Here is a 27,270-nt window from a genome sequence, read left to right on the forward strand (position 1 = left end):
TATGTTTATTGCTGTGACGCATCTGAAATAAAATAAATATTGATTTCTTTATTTCAGATGCGTATATGTATATATATATATATATAAAAACTTTTTTTTTTCTTATTGCCGCAATGCATCTGAAATAAATATATTTCTTTTTTTATTTCAGATGCGTTGCGGCAATAGAAAAATAAAACAAAACATACATATACATACATACATATATATTTTTTTTTTTATTGCCGCAACGCATCTGAAATAAAAAGAAATATATATTTATTTTCTTATTACAGATGCGTCACAGCAATAAACACATATATATATACATATATATACATATATATATATATATATATATATCCACATATACACAATTTATTTTTAGAAAATATATTTATAATATATATATATTATATATATATATTTATTTTGCAAAAAGCCTCAAAGGGAATCTGAACAAACATAGCATGATGTAGAGGCTGAGACCCTGTTTCGATTCCAATGATGTGTCACTTAATGGACATTGCTCTAGTTTTGATAGAATCCCTGTTTTGCTTGGGATGCTTACTTGTGTATAGCTCCGCCCATACCTCTGATTGAAAGATTGTTGACAATGCAAGCAGGAAGCAGCCAATCAAAGGTGAAGGAAGGTGGGGTTACACCGCAGTCTAGCAGTGAGCTCCCGCTGATAAAACACTGATTGTATTAAAACCATAGCAAACTACTCAGGAAATAACATCCCTGGAATCGGGCTCTCTGCCCCTAAATTATATGATGCTCTCAGATTAAACATATAGATACTACAGCAGACCTAAATGTTTCTAAATCTGTCGCCTATCACCTACTAACATACCGGATGTAGATGGATGGAAAGACAAGAGACTTTGTATATAGTATGTAATCATGGGGTCACATAGTTCTACTTAGAAGCTGTGGAGACAAAGCAAAACATTTGTAAATTTTTTTTTTCATTTCAGTTCCATCGGAGTAATACAAAAATAGCTGAAAAAGTGTACATGATATTTTTTGGAATAAAATGGGTACATATTTTTGTATGCCCACATGAATACTAGTAATATTTAAAATATGGAATTAAAGAAAGATAAAAAAATGAAGAAAAAAATAATTTGGAAAAAAAAAAAAAAATACCTGACAGCAGGATCTTTGGAATAAAAATGTTGGTTCGCTGCCAGAGTGCTCTGATCATGGATGTCAGGTTAATGTGTAATTTAGGGAGTTCTCACTGTCCCGTGTGTGGTTTCAAAATCCACCCCGAGAGATGAATATCAGACATGATGGATGGCAGCGGTTTCACGGGGTCACTTGACGCAGCATCGTCCGCTCACATACAAACATATAAATCTATAGATTTACACACATAATAAAATGTGGAACGTACATCGATCCAAAGCCAAATGAATGGTCCGGAGTAACGCAGATGGGAAAATAAAAGGCAAATCATTTGGCTGGAAATGTCACTTGGGAATGTAGAAAACAAAAACGAATGCGTCCTACAGATTGAATGTGTAAGCTTCAGCGGAGGTTCTGAAAGTAGTCGTGAAATAGTCACACTTTTTTTTTTGCTTTTGTAGTGTTACTGTATCTGCTACTAATGGACACAGTTAATATGGAATGCCGGATTGAGAGGAAAAACCATATACATATAAAAATTAAAATATTCTAATAAATTAATTTATATTAAATCTTCTTAGGCAAAGTTTGAGAAAGTTAGTTCTGGTCCGCAGCTCAACGTTCCCAAACAGAAGGCAGTACATTACACTCATAAAAAAAAAAAAAAAATCTCTTACAGGCTCAGGCTAAAAAAAAAAAAATTAAAAACAATTAAGAAAAAATTCTGGATTTTTCTAAATGTTTTACGCATGACATCGGTTCGTAACAAGGCACAAAAAATGTTCACGGAAGGGCCCGTGTGATGCTGCCGGCCAAGACCCGGGATTAGCACCAGAAAAATCCACTAGATTCACATGTGAACATGGTCAAAGTCTTGAGGCAAGAAGTCACCGCCCGGCTCGTAGGCAGTCTCCCTTAATAATATGGAATGATATTATGATATGATCCCCCCTCCCCTGTCTATAATAAATAACTAAACTGTAATCTTTATTGGAATGCTATAGCCGGAGACGTACAGTGATTGCTTCCAGGGATAGGGTAAAGCCAAGATCTGCACCACACAGGGACACTTAAGCAGTGACATCTGCCATCATCTCTTCTATGGTACAAGCGCTCTTTAAATCCTGGAGGAATAAAAAAATTAAAAAAAAAGTCAGATTTGCCACAAGTGCAAAAAAAATAAATAAACATATGTTTAGAATTATATATATCGTATTTGTGTAAATATTATATATACACACACACAATACATATCTATGCTGAATATATATATATATATATATATATATATATATATATATATATATATATATATCTAGTATATCTATATAATATATATCTAATATATCTATATATAAAATACTAGCTGTACTACCTGGATTTGCCGGGGTTAATAACTGTTGTTAACAAAATAGAATGTATTAACATTCCCGGGATAGAATGTATTAACGCCCGGGATAGTAACTATCTCTCTTTTTCTCTCACATTGTCTGTCTCTCTGTCTCTTTCCCCGTCAGTCTGCCTCTGTCTCTTTCCCCGTCAGTCTGCCTGTGTCTCTTTCCCCGTCAGTCTGCCTGTGTCTCTTTCCCCGTCAGTCTGCCTGTGTCTCTTTCCCCGTCAGTCTGCCTCTGTCTCTTTCCCCGTCAGTCTGCCTCTGTCTCTTTCCCCGTCAGTCTGCCTCTGTCTCTTTCCCCGTCAGTCTGCCTCTGTCTCTTTCCCCGTCATTCTGCCTCTGTCTCTTTCCCCGTCAGTCTGCCTCTGTCTCTTTCCCCGTCAGTCTGCCTCTGTCTCTTTCCCCGTCAGTCTGCCTCTGTCTCTTTCCCCGTCAGTCTGCCTCTGTCTCTTTCCCCGTCAGTCTGCCTCTGTCTCTTTCCCAGTCAGTCTGTCTCTGTCTCTTTCCCCGTCAGTCTGTCTCTTTCCCAGTCAGTCTGTCTCTGTCTTTTTGTGTCTGTCTCTTATCCTGTCTATGTCTGTTTCTTACCCTGTCTGTGTCTGTCTCTTTCCCTGGCTGCATTGTGACACGCCAACATTCCATTTAAGGGTGTGGCTGCGCCTTCTTCTGAAGTTCTGGCTGCACTGTGGCTCCCAGCTCCATTCGCTTTAATGGAGGCAGGTTTTTTGGTGAATAACTGTAAAGCGCGGGGTTAAAATTTCCCCTCAAAACATAGCCTATGACGCTCTTGGGGTCCAGAAGTGTGAGTGTGCAAAATTATGTGGCTATAGCTGCGACGGTGCAGATGCCAATCCCGGACACACACACACACACACACATACATATAATTCAGCTTTATATATTAGATATATCTATATATAATATATATCTATATATAATAATAATAATAATAATAATTTTATTCATTTATATAGCGCTATTAATTCCACAGCGCTTTACATACATTTGCAACACTGTCCCCATTGGGGCTCACAATCTAGAGTCCCTATCTGTATGTCTTTTGGAGTGTGGGAGGAAACCGGAGTACCCGGAGGAAACCCACGCAAACACGGGGAGAACATACAAACTCCTTGCAGATGGTGTCCTTGGTGGGATTTGAACCCAGGACCCCAGCGCTGCAAGGCTGCAGTGCTATCCACTGAGCCACCGTGCAAATAAGAGCCCGGGTACGTATGTGTCCCTTCTACTTTTTCACAGTTCAGAAGATATCAGGGGCCCCAGGTGAGACGATCACTAGGATAGGTGCATCTTCTGTTGCGCACTGTCGCGTTTCTGGACGGCACAGAAGACGGCATCAGACGCCACCAAGGGGGGAGGGGATGGTGCACTAAAAAACAGCATCTGTCTTTCTCCTTCAAGCAACGTCTCACTGGGCGAGCGGACTGGGGCAAATTCTGCAGCAAAAAACGCGGGTAAAAACGCAGTGTGCGTACAGGGCCTAGTGATGTGTTGGGGGGGTAGGGTCCTGCCTTACAGACCAGAGAGGGTACAATGTGGATGACACTACATTGTTCTCGGTTTGTTAGGTGGGAAGACCTGATGCCCTGAACTAGAAAATGTAAAAACAAGGTGAAAGAATAATAAAACACAACAAGGAAACCTGAAGTAGAACCAGGTGTGGGAGCAGGTCAGTGTCTGCCTCCTACTGACACTAAAGCTAGCCCATATTAGCTTGGTGCCAGCCAAGGAGTGTAACGTGTGGATGAAGAGCTAACTTTATCTGCCTAGTGTCAGCCTTGCATGGAAAGCAACATACACCCATGGTTTTCTGTGTCCCCCAATGATGGATTGGGCTTATATAGGATGCCAGTCACACACATACTAGGTGGCCCCCAAACTATTCCATCAGGGGGGCTGCTCAAACCTTCAGTGTAATATAAGTGAACAGAGAGGATTCGGTGCTTACATCTTTGGTGCGGTCAGGAAGCTCTGAGGCCAATTTTATCCAGTGGGCGGCATCACTAGTGTTCCCCAGGTCCTTGTAACACTAAAAAAAAAGAAAGAAAAAAAAGTTATTTTTCACTTCATAACCATTGATAAGAATCACCTAGAATTGTCACATTTCCAAATATTAATAAAAGGTACTGTTATTATAAAATGATGATAGATTTGGTGTTCGGTCAAAATGGAAAATGATCCCGCATTGACTAAAGTATTTTCTGCAAAAACAAAAAAAAATGAAAAATGGCTTAGTGCTGGCAAATCCTGTCTGTCCAGCTTCAATTACGCCCCTATGCACATGCACACTCGGAATCAGTGAGCGTTCATATTTTTTCAACTGGGAGAGGAGAGAAAGCTGCTATCGAAAACTCCTCCCCACCATCGTCCGTATGGCACCCCCATACACACTGGCCTCTCCAGCACACATTGTCAGGGATCACGATTATCTCTGGGGCAAAGTCAAGGCAAAAATAGCTCTCAATTTTTTGCCTCTTGAATCCAATAGATCAACCAGGATCAGGCACATTTTTTTTTTGTCCATATGATTTAAACAGCTGATTCTATACATACAGTGCTATACTGGCACTATCAGGCTGATTCTATACATACAGTGCTATACTGGCACTATCAGGCTGATTCTATACATACAGTGCTATACTGGCACTATCAGGCTGATTCTATACATACAGTGCTATACTGGCACTATCAGGCTGATTCTATACATACAATGCTATACTGGCACTATCAGACCGATTCTATACATACAGTGCTATACTGGCACTATCAGACCGATTCTATACATACAGTGCTATACTGGCACTATCAGGCTGATTCTATACATACAGTGCTATACTGGCACTATCAAGCTGATTATATACATACAGGGCTATACTGGCACTATCAGGCTGATTCTATACATACAATGCTATACTGGCACTATCAGACTGATTCTATACATACAGTGCTATACTGGCACTATCAGGCTGATTCTATACATACAGTGCTATACTGGCACTATCAGGCTGATTCTATACATACAGTGCTATACTGGCACTATCAGGCTGATTCTATACATACAGTGCTATACTGGCACTATCAGTCTGATTTTATATATACAGTGCTATACTGGCACTATCAGGCTGATTCTATACATACAGTGCTATACTGGCGGTATCAGGCTGATTCTATACATACAGTGCTATACTGGCACTATCAAGCTGATTCTATACATACAGGGCTATACTGGCACTATCAGGCTGATTCTATACATACAATGCTATACTGGCACTATCAGACTGATTCTATACATACAGTGCTATACTGGCACTATCAGGCTGATTCTATACATACAGTGCTATACTGGCACTATCAGGCTGATTCTATACATACAGTGCTATACTGGCACTATCCGGCTGATTCTATACATACAGTGCTATACTGGCACTATCAGTCTGATTTTATATATACAGTGCTATACTGGCATTATCAGGCTGATTCTATACATACAGTGCTATACTGGCGGTATCAGGCTGATTCTATACATACAGTGCTATACTGGCACTATCAGGCTGAGTCTATACATACCTGTAGCTGTCAGTGCGGATGTATAGGTTTTCAAACAGAAGCAAGTAAAGTTTATAAAATAGTCAGCTTTTTGAGTGGCAGCAGCTGCCGATCAGCTGATAGTTGGGGTGGGTGTTTTTAATGATTCCTCCGGCCTGTCCGTCCTCCCTGTTATTTATGCTCATACTATTATAGAATGGTAACAACTAAATCCCAGTGGCCAGAGGGACCTCTGCTGACGTCACGCCCATGTGACCAGAAAGGGGCGGGGCCCCCACCGACATTGTTCATACCAAGAAGATACATTATTCTTCTAAGTCCACTTCGGCATAGAGTTGATTATAATAGAAGCAGGGGTCTGGGGGTAAGACCCCCAGATAGGGGGTGCAAGGGGGGGGGGGGGCATAAGTATGGTGGACGGAAGGAAACATCGCCACGCCCACCAAACGAGCGGTCACTCCCACTAAGGAATCCGGTAACGCCCACAGGTCCTTCTACCCACTGGGATTTACCCACAACCATTATAGAATCGTTTTAATAAATGGTAGGGCCTCAGCCAACACAGCAGGTACCAGAAAGCAACATTTTTCTGTTGGCTGAGTCTCCGCCCCTTCTGGTCACATGGGTATGACATCAGCACAGGTCCTTCTAGTCACTTAGTAAAACGATTCTATAATAGAATTAGCATAAATAACAACAGGGGGAGGACAGGCAGGGGAATCACTATGAATACCCACTCCAGCTATTATCTGATCGGCAGCTGATGTCATTTAAAAAGCTGCTCATTTTACAAACTTTACTTACTTGTGTTTCAAAACCTATACATCCGAGCTAACAACTACAGGTATGTATAGAATCAGCCTGATAGTGCCAGTATAGCACTGTATGTACAGAATCAGCCTGATAGTGCCAGTATAGCACTGTATGTACAGAATCAGCCTGATAGTGCCAGTATAGCACTGTATGTATAGAATCAGCCTGATAGTGCCAGTATAGCACTGTATGTATAGAATCAGCCTGATAGTGCCAGTATAGCGCTGTATGTATAGAATCAGCCTGATAGTGCCAGTATAGCACTGTATGTATAGAATCAGCCTGATAGTGCCAGTATAGCACTGTATGTATAGACTCAGCCTGATAGTGACAGTATAGCACTGTATGTATAGACTCAGCCTGATAGTGCCAGTATAGCACTGTATGTATAGACTCAGCCTGATAGTGCCAGTATAGCACTGTATGTATAGAATCAGCCTGATGCAGTGCTATACTGGCGCTATGTATAGAATCAGCCTGATAGCGCCAGTATAGCACTGTATGTATAGAATCAGCCTGATAGTGCCAGTATAGCACTGTATGTATAGACTCAGCCTGATAATGCCAGTATAGCACTATATGTATAGAATCAGCCTGATAGTGCCAGTATAGCGCTGTATGTATAGAATCAGCCTGATAGTGCCAGTATAGTGCTGTATGTATAGAATCAGCCTGATAGTGCCAGTATAGTGCTGTATGTATAGAATCAGCCTGATAGTGCCAGTATAGCGCTGTATGTATAGAATCAGCCTGATAGTGCCAGTATAGCACTGTATGTATAGAATCAGCCTGATAGTGCCAGTATAGTGCTGTATGTATAGAATCAGCCTGATAGTGCCAGTATAGTGCTGTATGTATAGAATCAGCCTGATAGTGCCAGTATAGTGCTGTATGTATAGAATCAGCCTGATAGTGCCAGTATAGCACTTGGTTTAGGTTATATAGGAAATTCCTGGTGATTGGTGAGCATTAAAAAAGGAACCTGTCACCAGTTTTGGGGCCTATAAGCGGAGGCCACCACCACCGGGCTCTTATATACAGCATTCTAACATGCTGTATATTAGAGCCCAGGCCGCTGTGTAGAGTGTAAAAAACACTTTATAATACTTACCTAAACGGTTGCTGCGGTGGAGTTGGGTCATATGGGCGTCTCCGTTCTCCGGTGCCGGCGCCTCCTCTTTCGGCCATCTTTGTCCTCCTTCTTCTGTAACTGGGGTGCATGACGTGTCCTACGTTATCCTCACTAACCAGGATTGAGTTCCTGCGCAGGCTCACTTTGATCTGCCCTAAGCAGGGCAGATCAAAGTATTGTAGTGCGCCTGCGTGGGATCGGCGAGTGCGCATGACCGGCGAGTGCGCATGACCGGCGAGTGCGCATGACCGGCGAGTGCGCATGACCGGCGAGTGCGCATGACCGGCGAGTGCGCATGACCGGCGAGTGCGCATGACTTAGGATGCGTCATGCACCCTGGCTTCAGAAGGAAGATGAAGATGGCCGAAAGAGGAGGCGCCGGCACCTGAGAACGGAGACACCCATATGACCCAACTCCACCGCAGCGCGACCGTTATGTAAGTGTTATAAAGTGATTTTTACGCTCTACACAGCGGCCTGGGCTCTTATATACAGCATATGAGAATGCTGTATATAAGAGCCCACTGGTGTTGGCCGCAGCTTATAGGCCCCAAATCTGCTGACAGGTTCCCTTTAAAGTCATAAACTTCCTTAGGGGGGCACTTAAACATATAAATTAATTCTAGTACTGCTAATTTCCCATGTAACTGGGGCTCGTAGAAGGTAAATTCAGCCTCCTGGGGGCGCTGCAAAGCTTGACCCTTGACCTGTTAGGACCCAGCACCCGGCCATCACATAATCGCTGGGTCAGAAGGAGGAAGAGATATTAGCGCTTCCAAGACTGTTGTTCAGCACTGTGTATACAGCGATCAGGAAGGCAGACGCGGTAATAATCCCTCTCTGCCTTCTGTATGGCAATGACATTTTAGAACATCCTATCTTGGATTATATTTGGTGCTATAGGACATACTTTGGTCTTATACTTAATTATTCTTGGGTTTTAACTCCTTACTTTGCTCATTTATGTACTAGGTCTCATAAGTACGTTCTCTGATATGAAGGACATTGCGTGGGTGATTATAACACGAGGATGTAGACTGTATCAAATATCATGGCTCCCCCACAATATAATGAAGGTGAGCCAGATACAACGTAGCTCATAAAAAGCGCAATACCGCGGCTGTGTCAGGCCGATCTAGCACTTATAATAAGACATTACTGCTCCCCCGTGCACCGCTCTGGCCACCATCCAGCTCCTCAATTACATCCTGTTACTCCTCACAAATGTACAAATGTGGAGAAAACGCTTTAAAAAAAAAAAAACGGACATCAGGCAAAAAAGAAGGGAATTTTGTTTACTTACCGTAAATTCCTTTTCTTCTAGCTCCAATTGGGAGACCCAGACAATTGACAATTGGGTGTATAGGCTATGCCTCCGGAGGCCGCACAAAGTATTACACTAAAAGTGTAAAGCCCCTCCCCTTCTGCCCATACACCCCCCGTGCTCCCACGGGCTCCTCAGTTTTGGTGCAAAAGCAAGAAGGAGGAAAAAATTATAAACTGGTTTAAAGTAAATTCAATCCGAAGGAATATCGGAGAACTGAAACCATTCAACATGAACAACATGTGTACACAAAAAAACAGGGGCGGGTGCTGGGTCTCCCAATTGGAGCTAGAAGAAAAGGAATTTACGGTAAGTAAACAAAATTCCCTTCTTCTTTGTCGCTCCATTGGGAGACCCAGACAATTGGGACGTATAAAAGCAGTCCCTGGGTGGGTAAAATAATACCTCGTAATAGAGCCGTAACTGCTCCGTCCTACAGGTGGGCAACCGCCGCCTGAAGGACTCGCCTACCTAGGCTGGCATCCGCCGAAGCATAGGTATGCACCTGATAGTGTTTCGTGAAAGTGTGCAGGCTCGACCAGGTAGCCGCCTGACACACCTGCTGAGCAGTAGCCTGGTGCCTCAAAGCCCAGGACGCACCCACGGCTCTGGTAGAATGGGCCTTTAGCCCTGAGGGAACCGGAAGTCCAGAAGAACGGTAGGCTTCGAGAATTGGTTCCTTGATCCACCGAGCCAGGGTTGATTTGGAAGCCTGTGACCCTTTACGCTGGCCAGCGACAAGGACAAAGAGTGCATCCGAGCGGCGCCGGGGCGCCGTACGAGAAATGTAGAGTCTGAGTGCTCTCACCAGATCTAACAAGTGCAAATCCTTTTCACATTGGTGAATTGGATGAGGGCAAAAAGATGGTAAGGAGATATCCTGATTGAGATGAAAAGGGGATACCACCTTAGGGAGAAATTCCGGAACCGGACGCAGAACCACTTTGTCCTGGTGAAACACCAGGAAAGAGGCTTTGCATGACAGCGCTGCTAGCTCAGACACTCTCCGAAGAGAGGTGACTGCTACTAGGAAGACCACTTTCTGCGAAAGGCGTGCGAGAGAGATATCCCTCATTGGCTCGAACGGTGGTTTCTGAAGAACCATCAGCACCCTGTTCAGATCCCAGGGTTCCAACGGACGTTTGTAAGGAGGGACGATGTGACAAACCCCCTGCAGGAACGTGCGTACCTGTGGAAGTCTGGCCAAGCGCTTCTGAAAAAACACAGAGAGCGCAGAGACTTGTCCCTTAAGGGAGCCAAGCGACAAACCCTTTTCCAATCCGGACTGAAGAAAGGACAGAAAAGTGGGCAAGGCAAATGGCCAGGGAGGAAAACCCTGATCAGAGCACCACGACAGGAATATTTTCCACGTCCTGTGGTAGATCTTGGCGGACGTTGGTTTCCTAGCCTGTCTCATAGTGGCAATGACCTCTTGAGATAATCCTGAAGACGCTAAGATCCAGGACTCAATGGCCACACAGTCAGGTTGAGGGCCGCAGAATTCAGATGGAAAAACGGCCCTTGAGACAGCAAGTCTGGTCGGTCTGGTAGTGCCCACGGTTGGCCGACCGTGAGATGCCACAGATCCGGGTACCACGACCTCCTCGGCCAGTCTGGAGCGACGAGGATGGCGCGGCGGCAGTCGGCCCTGATCTTGCGTAACACTCTGGGCAACAGTGCCAGCGGAGGAAACACATAAGGGAGTTGAAACTGCGACCAATCCTGAACTAAGGCGTCTGCCGCCAGAGCTCTGTGATCGTGAGAACGTGCCATGAATGCCGTGACCTTGTTGTTGTGCCGGGACGCCATTAGGTCGACGTCCGGCATCCCCCAGCGGCAACAGATCTCCTGAAACACGTCCGGGTGAAGGGACCATTCCCCTGCGTCCATGCCCTGGCGACTGAGAAAATCCGCTTCCCAGTTTTCCACGCCCGGGATGTGAACTGCGGAGATGGTGGAGGCCGTGGCTTCCACCCACATCAAAATCCGCCGGACTTCCTGGAAGGCTTGCCGACTGCGTGTTCCTCCTTGGTGGTTGATGTAAGCCACCGCTGTGGAGTTGTCCGACTGAATTCGGATCTGCTTGCCTTCCAGCCACTGCTGGAACGCTTTTAGGGCCAGATACACTGCCCTGATCTCCAGAACATTGATCTGAAGTGATGACTCTTGCCGAGTCCACGTACCCTGAGCCCTGTGGTGGGTGGTGGAGAAAAACTGCTCCCCACCCTGACAGACTCGCGTCCGTCGTGACCACCGCCCAGGATGGGGGTAGGAAGGATTTCCCCTTCGATAATGAAGTGGAATGAAGCCACCACCGAAGGGAAGCTTTGGTTGCCTGAGAGAGGGAGACGCTCCTGTCGAGGGACGTCGGCTTCCTGTCCCATTTGCGTAGGATGTCCCATTGAAGAGGACGCAGGTGAAACTGCGCGAAAGGGACTGCCTCCATTGCTGCCACCATCTTCCCCAGGAAGTGCATGAGGCGCCTCAAGGGGTGTGACTGACCCTGAAGGAGAGATTGCACCCCCGTCTGTAGTGAACGCTGCTTGTTCAGCGGAAGCTTCACTATCGCTGAGAGGGCATGAAACTCCATGCCAAGATATGTCAGCGATTGGGCCGGTGTCAGATTTGACTTTGGAAAATTGATGATCCACCCGAAACTCTGGAGAGTCTCCAGAGTAGCGGTGAGGCTGTGCTGGCATGCCTCTTGAGAGGGAGCCTTGACCAGCAGATCGTCTAAGTAAGGGATCACCGAGTGACCCTGAGAGTGGAGGACCGCCACTACTGCAGCCATGACCTTGGTGAAAACCCGTGGGGCTGTCGCCAGGCCGAATGGCAGTGCCACGAACTGAAGGTGTTCGTCTCCTATGGCGAAGCGCAGGAAGCGCTGAATGCTCTGGAGCAATCGGTACGTGGAGATAAGCATCTTTGATATCGATCGATGCAAGGAAATCTCCTTGGGACATTGAGGCGATGACGGAGCGGAGGGATTCCATCCGGAACCGCCTGGTCTTTACGTGTTTGTTGAGCAGTTTTAGGTCCAGGACAGGACGGAAAGACCCGTCCTTCTTTGGAACCACAAACAGGTTGGAGTAAAAACCGTGACCCTGTTGCTGAAGAGGAACGGGGACCACCACTCCTTCTGCCTTCAGAGTGCCCAGCGCCTGCAGAAGAGCATCGGCTCGCTCGGGAGGCGGAGATGTTCTGAAAAATCGAGTCGGAGGACGAGAGCTGAACTCTATCCTGTAACCGTGAGACAGGATGTCTCTCACCCAACGGTCTTTTACCTGTGGCAGTCAAATGTCGGAAAAGCGGGAGAGCCTGCCACCGACCGAGGATGCGGTGTGAGGAGGCCGTAAGTCATGAGGAATCCGCCTTGGTAGCGGCACCTCCAGCGGTCTTTTTAGGGCGTGACTTAGACCGCCATGGATCGGAGTTCCTCTGATCCTTCTGAGGCCTTTTGTACGAGGAGAATTGGGACCTGCCCGCACTCCGAAAGGACCGAAACCTCGACTGTCCCCTCCTCTGTTGGGGTAATTTTGGTTTGGCCTGGGGTAAGGATGTTTCCTTTCCCTTGGATTGTTTGATGATCTCATCCAGCCTCTCACCAAACAAACGGTCGCCAGAAAATGGCAAACCGGTTAAGGACTTTTTGGAAGCCGAATATGCCTTCCATTCCCGTAGCCAGAAGGCCCTGCGTATTGCCACCGAATTGTCGGCTGCAACCGCCGTACGGCTCGCAGAGTCCAGGACAGCATTAATAGCGTAGGACGCAAATGCCGACGTTTGAGAAGTTATGGACGCCACTTGCGGCGCAGACGTACGTGTGAGTGCGTCAATTTGCGCTTGACCCGCTGAGATAGCTTGGAGTGCCCATACGGCTGCGAATGCTGGAGCAAAAGACGCGCCGATAGCTTCATAGATGGATTTCAACCAGAGCTCCATCTGTCTGTCAGTGGCATCCTTGAGCGAAGCCCCATCTTCAACTGCAACTAAGGATCTAGCCGCCAGTCTGGAGATTGGAGGATCCACCTTGGGACACTGAGTCCAGCCCTTGACCACGTCAGGGGGGAAGGGATAACGTGTATCCTTAAGGCGCTTGGAAAAACGCTTATCTGGACAAACTCAGTGTTTCTGGACTGCCTCTCTGAAATCGGAGTGATCCAGAAACATACTCGTTGTACGCTTAGGGAACCTGAAACGGAATTTCTCCTGCTGAGAGGCTGACTCCTCCGCTGGAGGGACTGAGGGAGAAATATCCAGCATTTGATGTATGGACGCGATAAGATCATTCACTATGGCGTCACCATCAGGAGTATCAAGGTTGAGAGCGGCCTCAGGCTCAGAATCCTGATCAGCTACCTCCGCTTCATCATACAGAGAGTCATCCCTCTGAGACCCTGAACAATGTGATGAGGTCGAGGGGATTTCCCAGCGAGCTCGCTTAGGCGGTCTGGGGCTGCGGTCCGTGTTAGAGACCTCACCCTGGGATCTATGAGACACCCCGGGGGAACATTGTTGTTCCGACTGAGGGGAACCAGGGGGCAGTGATTCCACAGTGCCCATGGTCTGAGATACCGGTCTGGACTGCAAAGCTTCTAGAATCTTAGCCATAGTCTCAGAAAGTCTGTCAGTAAAAACTGCAAACTCCGTCCCTGTCACCTGGACAGTGTTAGCTGGTTGTTCCCCCTGGGCCCCCCTTAGCAGAGGCTCCGGCTGAGTAAGTGCCACAGGGGCCGAGCAGTGCACACAATGAGGGTCAGTGGAACCTGCCGGTAGCGAGGTTGTACATGCGGCGCAGGCAGCATAGTAAGCCTGTGTTTTGGCACCCCTGCTTCTTGTGGGCGCCATGTTGTTGTCTCCTTTGAGCAACACAACAGGGTATATAGCTAGAAATCAACTGTGCACCATACAGTGTAGAGTATAGCCTGTAAACATATAAACTATAATTACACTTCTGCACCAAGTGGGGCCAGCACCTGAGGTGCTGCTTACCACCCGCTTAAAGCGGTTGTGTGGCCACCAGAATCCCTGCCTGGGTCCCCCAGAGCTTGTCTCCCCTCTGCAGCGTCCGAGGAGCTGACAGGAATGGCTGCCGGCGTCCTGAGGAGAGGAGGGAGCCGTGGGCGTGACCCAGAAAGTGCGGGAACTGGTGCCCCACTGTGCACAGTGAGGGGAGTGGAGTATGCAAAGCATGCTCCAGCCCTCAGTGCTGCCGTGCTGTACAGCGTCCCGCCCTTCCCCTGACTGGCAGGGCTGGGGGCGGGAAGAAAAAGAGACTAGGCCCAAAAGCCGGGGACTCGAGTTATAAGCGCGGCCGCCGTATAAGCGCGGTCTGCGCGGAAGTCCCCGGCGCACTAACAGTCCCAGCCGCGCCGCAGTGATAACAATGGCAGCGGCGGTCAGCGCGGTAGTCCCCATACAGTAACACACTCAGCGATGCTGCAGTGTGTAATGGCACAAACGCGGTCAGCGCCGCGGTCCCCGGTGCACTAGCACACCCAGCAATGCTGGAGTGTCGCTGTGCGCAGTCCCCACGGGGACACAGAGTACCTCAAAGTAGCAGGGCCATGTCCCTGAACGATACTCGGCTCCTATCCAGCAAAGTACTCAGGAGCTGTGGATGGAGCACGGTCTCAGTGCCTGGAGACCGATAGGATCCCACTTCACCCAGAGCCCTAAGGGGGATGGGGAAGGAAAACAGCATGTGGGCTCCAGCCTCCGTACCCGCAATGGATACCTCAACCTTAACAACACCGCCGACAAGAGTGGGGTGAGAAGGAAGCATGCTGGGGGCCCTGTTAAGGGCCCTCTTTTCTTCCATCCGACATAGTCAGCAGCTGCTGCTGACTAATCTGTGGAGCTATGCGTGCATGTCTGCCTCCTTCGCACAAAGCAAAAAACTGAGGAGCCCGTGGGAGCACGGGGGGTGTATGGGCAGAAGGGGAGGGGCTTTACACTTTTAGTGTAATACTTTGTGCGGCCTCCGGAGGCATAGCCTATACACCCAATTGTCAATTGTCTGGGTCTCCCAATGGAGCGACAAAGAAAAAGTGTGCAGCTTTTATTTTCCTCAGAGCTGGAGATGTCTCCCTCTGTCAGCCCAAAGGGCCCCCCACAGCGCGATCGCTAAACGACGCGTACTATAAAGCTACATTATGTATCCCGCATAGTCAATGCCATAACAAATATTACAAACTATGACAGAATTGCTGTTTTTTTGTTTACCTTTCTTCACAAAAAAAATAAAAAATAAAATAAAAAGTGATAAAGTATTCATGAAAACGTTACCACTCTCAATTACTTTTTTTGTGATTTTCATGTAAATAAAAAAAAAAAAAAGTGTAAAACCAATTAATAAATTGGATACAACTGCAATCGTATCAACCTAAAAAAAAAATTAATGCGCAAATTATACTACACTAGCTGTACTGCCCGGCTTCGCCCAGGTTAATAACTGCTGTTAACAAAATAGAATGTATTAACACAAATGTGTTCTGCACACAAAAAACACAAAACAAATAGATAGAAATGTAATTATAATGTCTTTCTCCGCCTCTGTATATATCTCTGTGTCTCTCTCTCTCTCTTTGTCTGTCTCTTTCTCCGTCTGTCTCAATCTCTTTCCCTGTCTGTCTATCTCTGTCACTTTCCCTCTCTTTCCCTGTCTGTCTCTTTCCCTCTCTTCCTGTCTCTTTCCCTGTGTCTGTCTCTGTCTGTCTCTTTACCTGTCTTTGTCTGTCTCTTACCCTGTCTGTCTCTTTCCCTCTCGTTCCCTGTGTCTGTTTCCCTGTGTCTGTCTCTTTGTCTGTGCCCGTCTCTTTACCTGTCTGTCTCTTTCCCTCTCTTTCCCTGTCAGTCTGTCTCTTTGTCTGTCTCTTTGTGTCTGTTTCTTACCCTGTCTAGGTCTGTTTCTTAGCCTGTCTGTGTCTGTCTCTTTCCCTGGCTGCATTGTGACACACCAACATTCCATATAAGGGCATGGCTGCGCATTCTTCTGAAGTTCTGGCTGCACTGTGGCTCCCAGCTCCATTTGCTTTAATGGAGGCAGGTTTTTTGGTGAATAACTAAAGCGCGGGGTTCAAATTTCTCCTCAAAACATAGCCTATGACGCTCTCGGGGTCCAGAAGTGTGAGTGTTTAAAATTTTGTGGCTGTAGCTGCGACGGTGCAGATGCCAATCCCGGACATACACGCGCGCACGCACGCACACACACACACACACACACACACACACACACACACACACACACACACACACACACACACACACACACACACACACACACACACACACACACACACACACACACACACACACACACACACACCTTTATATATTAGATGGTAAAGAAAAGAAAAAAAAACGGCACAGATGCTGGAGTACAGCGATGCTGCAGGTGGTGCAGAGGGGGGGCCCAGATGCTCACTGCTGGCGCTGCTCTGTGCAGAGGTGGTGGACGTGGCTCTACTCTGTGTGGTGCTGCTCTGTGCAGAGGTGGTGGACGTGGCTCTGCTCACTGTTGGCGCTGCTCTGCGCAGAGGTGGTGGACGTGGCTCTGCTCACTGTTGGCGCTGCTCTGTGCAGAGGTGGTGGACGTGGCTCTGCTCTGTGCGGCATAGGTCATACTGAAGATGTCGGCGGTGCAGGCTTCCAAGAAATGGCAGCCGGAGTCAGCGCATGTGCAGATGAGAGCTTCAGTCGAGAGCTCAATCTGCGCATGCGCCAACTCTGCGTGCCATTATTTCAAGTCCCCACCGCCCACATCTTCAGAATGGCCTGCGCCCGGCCCTCATACCGCTCTTTTACCTGCTTGTTGGAACGAATAAAGAACGGAATTGGATTTTTACTGTGCGTGCCGTGGCTTTCTTCCTTGTGGACTAATCGGTGAGCTCAACAGCTCTGATCAGCTTGTGCAATCTACGGGAGCACAACCACTGAGCTTACTGATTGGCTCCAGTGCTATCAACAGGACATCCGCACTTCACAATTACCAAGTCATTTCATCCCATTATCCTAGGTAGATCATTTAGTGTAAAGGATAAAATATGAGCTACAAGACATAAAACAGAAAAAAAAAAACCAAAAACAAACAAACGCCATTTAAAGGGAACCTGTCAGCAGAAATTTAGCAATAAACCTAAGAGATTCCCCCTCTGCAGCTCCTGGGCTGCATTCTAGCAATGTTCCTGTTGCTATTCTTACCCCTTTGAGAACTAAATAAATACTTTATAAAGTCTTACCTTTTTGTATGCTAATCTTTTTTTATGGTCACGGGGGCAGGCTGTCTTCCGTCCGTTATTCTCCCTCCTGCCGCTTTAGGCCGTCCCCCATCGCTCATTTCCATACTGAGGACACCGCCCAGTGCTCCCGAGGTCTCGTGCATGCGCCGTGCCACACTTGCGGTACTGTGCACTGTGCACAGTGTGACTGCTGGTGACGTGATTGCGCAGGCGTGAGATTATGGGCGGCGTTGTGATTGTCATCAGCAAGTACCCGCCCATAATCTCGTGCCCGCGCTTTCCCCTCTGCCTCCACCATTCTGCGCAAGCGCTGGCTAGATGAACACTGTTGATCGGTGGTGTGCTCCCCTCCTCCTATCTATTTCCTGCTCCAGGGAAACATGGGTAGGAGGTGACGTGGGTTCATCTGGCCAGCGCTTGTGCAGAACGGTGGAGGCAGAGGTGAAAGCGCGGGCACGAGATTATGGGCGGGGTACTTGCTGATGACAATCACAGCGCCGCCCATAATCTCACGCCTGCGCAATCATGTCACCAGCGGTTACACTGTGCACAGTACATAGTACCGCGAGAGTGGCACAGCGCATGCGCGAGACCTCGGGAGCACTGGGCGGTGTGTCCTCAGTATGGAAATGAGTGATGGGGGACGGCGTACAGCGGCAGGAGGCAGAATAACGGACGCAAGACAGCCCGCCCCCATGACCAGAAAAAAAGATTTGCATGCGAAAAGTAAGACTTTATAAACTATTTATTTAGTTCTCAAAGGGGGGCACAATAACAGGAACCTTTCTAGAACGCAGCCCAGGAGCTGCAGAGGGGGAATCTTTAAGGTTTATTACGAAATTTCTGCTGACCGGTTCCCTTTAAGAAGCGAGCACTTACTTTTGCGATAGTAACTCTTGCAGCCTTGGAAAACCCCGGTGACAGCTCTTCAGCCTGTGTGATGAGCAAACAATCGGAATGATGTAAAAGTGCCATCATTATAAAATGGGCAGCAATGGCCAGCGCGCACACTCGCCTTCAGCAGGTTTTGTAAGGCCTCGTCCACAGTAGCACTTGGTGGGGTGTCGTAGAGAGCAGAAGCAGTTTTCCTTTCCAGCCAGCCAAGATTAGAGACCTATGGGAGGTAATATTATTACCAGCTGTGTGCAATAAAATGAAAAATAACCCACCTTATAACTCCCCCCTGGGCCAGCGCTGCTGCTCCGGTGGTCTCGTGTCTGTACTGCAGCGAGGATGTGCCGACCAATGCACACAAGTATTAATATCGATCGCCGATTGGCTGCGGTGGTCATCAACCCAAGGGGAAAAACAACACTAACCAGCAGAGACCATCGAAGCTTTGTCAGGGGATAAAAAGTGGTGTTTTTGCAATACGTTGCCATAAATATGTAACTTTTTTTTTGTGTCTAAATGCAGCTAGTCTCCTGGTCACAGCTCAGGAGATCACGCAGATATCCCACCACTGCCACGAAAAGCACTCGCCTGCCTCCAATTGTCAGGACAATAATGCAATTGACTGACAATTGTGCCTGTTTCCACTACTCTTAGTGAGCGCATGGTATATACACCTCGATTCCAGCTCATAGAATATATATTATATATACATACACCCAGGTACGGTCACTGCCAGCCCTATAGTATAGTAATAGTATTGTAGCTACTACCACCTATCGTTTATACAGGCAGATTGGACATCTGTTACAGACAACATATGGCTTCAGGGAGGTGGTTTATGGAGCAAGAGGAACGAAGATGTTAACTTTTATGTATTTAATCCAAAAAGTAGGCAGTATTTATTTCTATATTATATATTTTCATATATACATATAAATACTGACTACTTTTTGGATTAAATACATAAAAGTTAATATCTTCGCTCCTCTTGCTCCATAAACCACATCCCTGAAGCCATACGTTATCTGTACCTGATGTTACAAAGGGGAACAAAACAATAGAGTACATACAGTTATATAAAAATTTAAGGAATAAACAAAGAAAAGTACTAAACCTGATGTCACAGAACAATCCTACACAGCAGTGCATCTTCTGGCACTGAACAATGGTGTCCACTCAAACGTCTGTATTAAACAGTCATTCCCACATACTTTCCCCCTTGGGGCTGGTCATGGGATGTGGCTCTGGTTTCTAGAAAATTATGGGATCCCCAACTTTCAGGATATTTTCGCCTCTGGTGGACTCCAGGGGAAGATTTTTAGTACCATATTTCCCATCATGATTTTACCTTTCCATCGATAGGAAATGTGATACATGCATTATTTATCATCCATCTGCCCAATATTAATGTGGAGCTCATACTCAGGCCTCACAGTTGTGTAAAAATATGCATATCCTTCCCCTTGGGATCACAATGCCGAAAATGTATCTACCATAACTACGCCTGCTACAATAATTCAAACATTCATAACTGTATGTCAACTGCAAAATGCCTGGTTCCAGTCCTGTGAAGTTCACTGGAGTTGACTCCAGAGGAGATACATTTGTCGCTTCTACACTGTGGCGTACACAGAGCCCAGGCTTTCCATCTGCTTTACAGCAGATGTAACAATTCAATTACCTGTTTACACCAGGGAGTCCTAGCTGAACAGGGGCCACAAGATGAGTGCCAGCTCTTGTTTCTTTTCCAAAACTAAATTTCCCTTTTGGAAATTGGTAAACTTGTATTATTTCCCAACGGTAAGAGTGAGCAATATGATTTTCACTCAAATTTTTCTTTTAGTGAAGCCTTAGTAGTCCAACTAAGTCACATCTGACCAAGCAAAAAGGATGGGTTACTATGTGTTGCCCTCAGTGACAGTACATGATGGGGTCTGATGGCTGTGCACCCTTCATATCCTGGATGGATGGAGGTCATAAACCCCCTAAGAACATGCGCAGTTACTTCCCTGGTGGCCTTTAAATTCTACAAAGTGATCTATGGAGAGTGCAGATCCCAGGAGCAGGAGGCACGGGCAGCTATAAAACAACGTATCATTGTGCTTTAATTTCTTCTTGAAAATGTGCTGCAGTGTACAGCATCACACCCACCTCGTAACACCAACGGCCCAGTAAGTAGTAACACTGTGGATCATTTGGCTGTAACTGAATGGCTTTTTCGATGTGCTCCTAAAAAAAAAAATATTATAAAACACGTTAAGAAGTGTTAAATATTAAGGGGGTATTCTAGTAAACAAAAATGATCCCCACTGGATAGCTCATAAATGTTAGATCACTGTGGGGCCCGCCAATGAAGCCCCCAGAGAAATGTGTGTGCACTGTTGTCCCCTTACCAAAAGACTTCAGCCAAGATGAGGTGAATGGAGCGGCTGCCACCAGGATCTTCTATTTTAAATCATATTATGAGCTCAGTGGTCTATATGTTCCGTGATGTAGACTATAATGGAGCAGCAGGTTGCCTGTGCGACCAGCTGCGCCAGTTAACTTCTCCTGGCCACTATATTTGGGACAGGAAATAGGGTTAAGTGGGGGGCAAAACTACTCCGATCAGAAGATTGGTAAGGGACAAAATTACTCCGATCAGAAGATTGGTAAGGGACAAAATTACTCCGATCAGAAGATTGGTAAGGGACAAAATTACTCCGATCAGAAGATTGGTAAGGGACAAAATTACTCCGATCAGAAGATTGGTAAGGGACAAAATTACTCCAATCAGAAGATTGGTAAGGGACAAAATTACTCCAATCAGAAGATTGGTAAGGGACAAAATTACTCACTTCAGGTAATTAGTGGGGATCAAAACTACTCCCATCAGAAGATTAGTAAGGGACAAAGCTACGCCGTTCAGGCGATGGGTAGGGGACAAAACTACTCCAATCAGGCAATTAGTGGGGACCAAAACTACTCCGATCAGGCAATTAGTGGGGACCAAAACTACTCCGATCAGGCAATTAGTGGGGACCAAACTACTCCATCAAGGCGATTGGTAGGGGATAAAACTACTTCGTTTAAGTGATTGGTGCGAAACAAAAAAAAAAAAAAAATACTCAGTTCTTTCAAATGATGTACAACAAAACTACCCAGTTCTGGTGATCTGTGGGGTCACAGTAATAGAACACCAACAATTTCACAATTATCACCTATCAAGTAATGTACGTTCTAAATCTGCTTCCACAATGGGATCACAAGCTATGCATATAAATGGGGGCCTTTAAAAACCACAAGGAAAAATATGACAGGACCACTTATCTGTGACACCACCACATGACTACTGCCGCAAATGAACGTATGAATGTCTATGTGGCACAGCTGTTTGGACTCCGTTGTGGTGATAAAGGGCCATGTTGTAAAGGAAGCATACCAACAAAATGTAACAGGATTCTGGTAAAAGAGCAACAAATACATGAAATATTTGGTAAATGTCACCCAGGGACTAAAGAAGAAAAAAATCCACAAAATTACCGTATTTTTCGGATTATAAGATACGCTTTTCCTCCCAAAAATTTGGGAGGAAAATGAGGGGTGCATCTTAAAATCCGATGTCTGTGTCTGTGCAGCAACCCGGTGCCTGTTGGTGACGGCTGCCTCTTCGTCCTGGAGGCCGGCTGCCTCTCTGCGGGTGGGCGGGCGGCCTGCTGGCGGGTGGCTGTGCGGCAGCTGTCCCAGTGTGTCCATGGTCCCAGTTTCAAATGATGGTGCCGGGAGTCAGCACGTGCGCAGATAGAGCCCTTGGATGAGAGCGCCATCTGCGCATGCGCTGTTCCAGGCGCCATCATTTGAACCGGGACCACGGACACACTGGGATACTCACCGCGATGGCCTGCTCCACCACTGACCAGCCGCGGCTGCCAGCACAACCTCTGCCTCCTGTAACCCGCCTCACCACCACTGCCGCCCCCCTCTGGAAAGACAACACCAGAGTACAAGACGGACCCCAGTTTTATTTTTTTTACCTTTTTTCATCTCTAAATTTGGGGTGCACCTTATAAAACAAAAAAGGGAATTTTGTTTACTTACCGTAAATTCCTTTTCTTCTAGCTCCAATTGGGAGACCCAGACAATTGGGTGTATAGCTTCTGCCTCCGGAGGCCACACAAAGTATTACACTTTAAAAAGTGTAACCCCTCCCCTCTGCCTATACACCCTCCCGTGGATCACGGGCTCCTCAGTTTTGGTGCAAAAGCAGGAAGGAGAAAACTTATAAATTGGTCTAGGGTAAATTCAATCCGAAGGATGTTCGGAGAACTGAAGACCATGAGCCAAAAGAACAAATCAACATGAACAACATGTGTACACAAAAGAACAACCAGCCCGAAGGGAACAGGGGCGGGTGCTGGGTCTCCCAATAGGAGCTAGAAGAAAAGGAATTTACGGTAAGTAAACAAAATTCCCTTCTTCTTTGTCGCTCCATTGGGAGACCCAGACAATTGGGACGTCCAAAAGCAGTCCCTGGGTGGGTAAAAGAATACCTCGATAAAAAGAGCCGACAAACGGCCCCCTCTTACAGGTGCGCAACCGCCGCCTGGAGGATTCGACTACCTAGACTGGCGTCTGCCGAAGCATAGGCATGCACTTGATAGTGCTTCATGAAAGTGTGCAGACTAGACCACGTAGATGCCTGACACACCTGCTGAGCCGTCGCCCGGTGCCGCAATGCCCAGGACGCACCCACGGCTCTGGTAGAATGGGCTTTCAACCCTGAAGGAAGTGGAAGCCCAGAAGAACGGTAGGCCTCGAGAATCGGTTCCTTGATCCACCGAGCCAAGGTTGACTTGGAGGCCTGAGAGCCCTTACGCTGGCCAGCGACAAGGACAAAGAGCGCGTCTGAACGGCGCAGGGGCGCCGTGCGAGACACGTAGAACCGGAGTGCTCTCACTAGATCCAAAGAGTGCAAATCCTTTTCACACTGGTGAATTGGATTAGGGCAAAAGGAAGGCAAGGAGATATCCTGATTTAGATGAAAAGGGCATACCACCTTAGGGAGAAATTCCAGGACAGGACGCAGAACCACCTTATCCTGGTGGAAAACCAGGAAGGGGGCTTTGCATGACAGCGCTGCAAGCTCAGACACTCTCCGAAGTGATGTGACTGCCACCAGGAAGGCCACCTTCTGAGAAAGACGGGAGAGAGAGACATCCCGCAGCGGCTCAAAAGGCGGCTTTTGAAGAGCCGTCAGAACCCTGTTAAGATCCCAAGGTTCCAACGGACGTTTGTAAGGTGGGACCATGTGGCAAACCCCCTGCAGGAACGTGCGGACCTGCGGAAGCCTGGCTAGACGCTTTTGAAAAAACACGGAGAGCGCCGATACTTGGCCCTTGAGAGAGCCGAGGGACAAACCCTTGTCCATTCCAGATTGTAGGAATGAAAGAAATGTGGGTAAAGCAAACGGCCATGGAGGAAAACCGTTATCAGAGCACCAGGATAAGAAGATCCTCCAAGACCTGTAATAGATTTTGGCGGACATTGGCTTCCTTGCTTGTCTCATGGTGGCAATGACATCCTGATAACCCTGAAGACGCTAGGAGACAGGACTCAATGGCCACACAGTCAGGTTGAGGGCCACAGAATTCAGATGGAAAAACGGCCCTTGTGACAGCAAGTCTGGGCGGTCTGGAAGCGCCCACGGTTGACCCACCGTGAGATGCCACAGATCCGGATACCACGACCGCCTCGGCCAGTCTGGAGCGACGAGAATGGCGCGACGGCAGTCGGACCGGATCTTGCGTAGTACTCTGGGCAGCATCGCCAGAGGGGGAAACACATATGGCAGTCGAAACTGCGACCAATCCTGGACCAGAGCGTCCGCTGCCAGAGCTCTGTGATCCTGAGACCGTGCCATGAAGGCCGGGACCTTGTTGTTGTGTCGTGACGCCATGAGATCGACGTCCGGCGTTCCCCAGCGGCGACAGATCTCTCGAAACACGTCTGGGTGAAGAGACCATTCCCCCGCGTCCATGCCCTGACGACTGAGAAAATCTGCTTCCCAGTTTTCCACGCCCGGGATGTGAACTGCGGAGATGGTGGAGCCTGTGACTTCCACCCACTGCAGAATCCGCCCGACTTCCTGGAAGGCTTGACGACTGCGAGTGCCGCCTTGGTGGTTGATGTAGGCGACGGCAGTGGCGTTGTCCGACTGGATTCGGATCTGCCTGCCCTCCAGCCACCGATGGAAAGCCAATAGGGCTAGATATACTGCCCTTATCTCCAGAACATTGATCTGAAGGGACGATTCTATTGGAGTCCAGGTTCCTTGAGCCCTGTGGTGGAGAAAAACCGCTCCCCAACCTGACAGGCTCGCGTCCGTGGTGACCACAGCCCAGGTTGGGGGTAGGAAGGATTTTCCCTGCGACAGAGAGTTGGGAAGGAGCCACCACTGAAGTGATGTTTTGGCTGCAAGTGAAAGAGAGATGCTCTTGTCGAGGGAAGCCGAACTCTTGTCCCATTTGCGAAGAATGTCCCATTGGAGTGGCCGTAGATGGAATTGCGCGAATGGCACTGCCTCCATAGCTGCAACCATCTTCCCCAGGAAGTGCATGAGGCGCCTTAAGGGGTGTGACTGACTCCGAAGAAGTGACTGCACCCCCGCCTGCAGAGAAAGCTGTTTGTCCCGCGGTAGCTTGACTAACGCTGGCTGGGTATGAACTCCATCCCGAGGTAAGTCAGTGATTGGGTCGGCGTCAACTTGGATTTCGGGAAATTGATGATCCACCCGAACTGCTGGAAAGTCGCCAGAGTGACGGTAAGACTTCGTTGACACGCCACCCGAGAAGGGGCCCTGACTAGCAGATCGTCCAAGTATGGGATCACCGAGTGGCCCTGAGAGTGCAGGACCGCCACGACGGATGCCATGACTTTGGTGAAGACCCGTGGGGCTGTCGCCAGGCCCAAGGGCAATGCGACGAACTGGAGGTGTTCGTCCCCGATGGCGAAACGCAGGAAACGATGTTCGGGTGCGATCGGCACATGGAGATAAGCATCCTTGATGTCGATCGATGCTAGGAAGTCTCCTTGTGACATCGAGGCGATGACCGAGCGGAGAGATTCCATCCGAAACCGTCTGGTTCTCACATGTCTGTTGAGCAGCTTGAGGTCCAGAACGGGACGGAATGACCCGTCCTTTTTTGGCACCACGAACAAGTTGGAGTAAAATCCGCGACCACGTTCCTGAAGGGGAACGGGAATCACAACTCCTTCCATCTTTAGAGCGTCCACTGCCTGAAAAAGTGCATCGGCCTGTGCGGGGGGTGGGGAGGTTCTGAAAAAACGAGCCGTAGGTCGAGAGCTGAACTCTATGCTGTAACCATGAGACAGAATGTCTCTCACCCATCGGTCTTGAACGTGTGGCCACCAGGCGTCTCCAAAGCGGGAGAGCCTGCCACCGACCGAGGATGTGGCTAGATGAGGCCGAGAGTCATGAGGAGGCCGTCTTGGAGGCAGTGCCTCCTGCGGCCTTTTGGGGACGTGACTTAGACCGCCTCGCACAGGAGTTCCTCTGGCCTTTCTCCGGCCGGTTGGACGAAGAGGATTGGGGCTTGGCGGAGGGACGAAAGGACCGAAACCTCGATTGGATTTTTCTCTGCTGAGGTCTCTTAGGTTTGGACTGGGGTAAGGAGGAGTCCTTTCCCAAGGATTCCTTAATAATCTCTTCCAACCGTTCGCCAAACAAACGTTCGCCAGAAAAAGGCAAACCAGTTAGGAACCTTTTCGAGTCTGATTTCCATTCGCGCAGCCACATGGCCCTGCGGACTGCCACGGAGTTAGCGGATGCCACAGCCGTACGGCTAGCGGAGTCCAGGACGGCGTTCATGGCGTAGGACGAAAATGCTGATGCCTGAGAAGTCAAGGAAGACACATGCGGAGCAGAATTCCGCGTGACAGCATTAATCTCAGTCAGACATGCTGAGATTGCTTGGAGAGCCCACACAGCCGCAAAGGCCGGGGCAAAAGACGCGCCCGTGGCCTCATAAATAGACTTCACCAAGAGCTCTATCTGTCTGTCAGTGGCATCCTTCAGGGATGAGCCATCGGCAACAGACACAACTGACCTAGCAGCCAATCTAGAGACTGGAGGATCCACCTTGGGAGAGTGTGCCCAGCCCTTAACGACTTCAGCTGGAAAGGGAAAACGCGTGTCAGTGTGCCGTTTAGCAAAGCGCTTGTCCGGGACCGCTGTGGGCTTCTGGACAGCGTCCCTGAAGTTAGAGTGATCAAAAAACGTATTGCGCGTACGTTTGGGGAATCGAAATTGGTGTTTCTCCTGCTGAGAAGCAGACTCCTCTGCAGGAGGAGGTGGTGGTGAGAGATCCAACACCTGGTTGATGGACGAGATAAGATCATTTACTAAGGCGTCCCCCTCAGGGGTATCAAGGTTAAGGGTGAAGTCAGGGTCAGAGCCCGGAGCTCCCACGTCCGCCTCGTCTTCCTGAGAGTCCTCAAACTGGGATCCAGAGCAGCGTGAGGAGGCCGGGGAAGAATCCCAGCGAGGCCGCTTAGCCGGCCTGGGGCTGCGATCCGGGCAGGAGTCCTCCGCCTGGGACCTAGGGGCTATCCTGGGAGCGCGCTGCGGCGCGGACCGAGAAGGGCCTGGAGGAGACAAACTAACAGGGACCGGGGCCTGTGAAGAGCCCGGTCTGGACTGCAATGCCTCAAGCAGCTTAGATGACCATTTGTCCATAGACTGAGCAATGGATTGAGAAAGCGACTGAGCGTTTCTCAGCGAAAGAGGCCAACGCCGGTG

At 48.1% G+C, this 27,270-nt stretch overlaps 1 protein-coding gene across 1 annotated transcript in view; it reads right to left on the reverse strand.

The window, feature by feature from the left end:
* Positions 1–282: 282 nt before the first annotated feature.
* The window catches only part of RMDN3 (regulator of microtubule dynamics 3), a 153,052-nt gene continuing 126,064 nt past the window's right edge, over positions 283–27,270 (reverse strand). Inside the window, exons 7-11 of the mRNA XM_075329818.1 lie at positions 20,625–20,702; positions 18,595–18,693; positions 18,459–18,512; positions 4,473–4,553; positions 283–2,237 (exon numbers count right to left, since the gene is read on the reverse strand). Of these exons, the coding sequence (XP_075185933.1) occupies positions 2,184–2,237; positions 4,473–4,553; positions 18,459–18,512; positions 18,595–18,693; positions 20,625–20,702 (366 nt within the window). The 3' untranslated portion in view covers positions 283–2,183. The remainder of the gene's footprint in view (positions 2,238–4,472; positions 4,554–18,458; positions 18,513–18,594; positions 18,694–20,624; positions 20,703–27,270) is intronic.

Source organism: Anomaloglossus baeobatrachus, chromosome 12 (assembly GCF_048569485.1).
Source record: "Anomaloglossus baeobatrachus isolate aAnoBae1 chromosome 12, aAnoBae1.hap1, whole genome shotgun sequence".
Taxonomy (NCBI): domain Eukaryota; kingdom Metazoa; phylum Chordata; class Amphibia; order Anura; family Aromobatidae; genus Anomaloglossus; species Anomaloglossus baeobatrachus.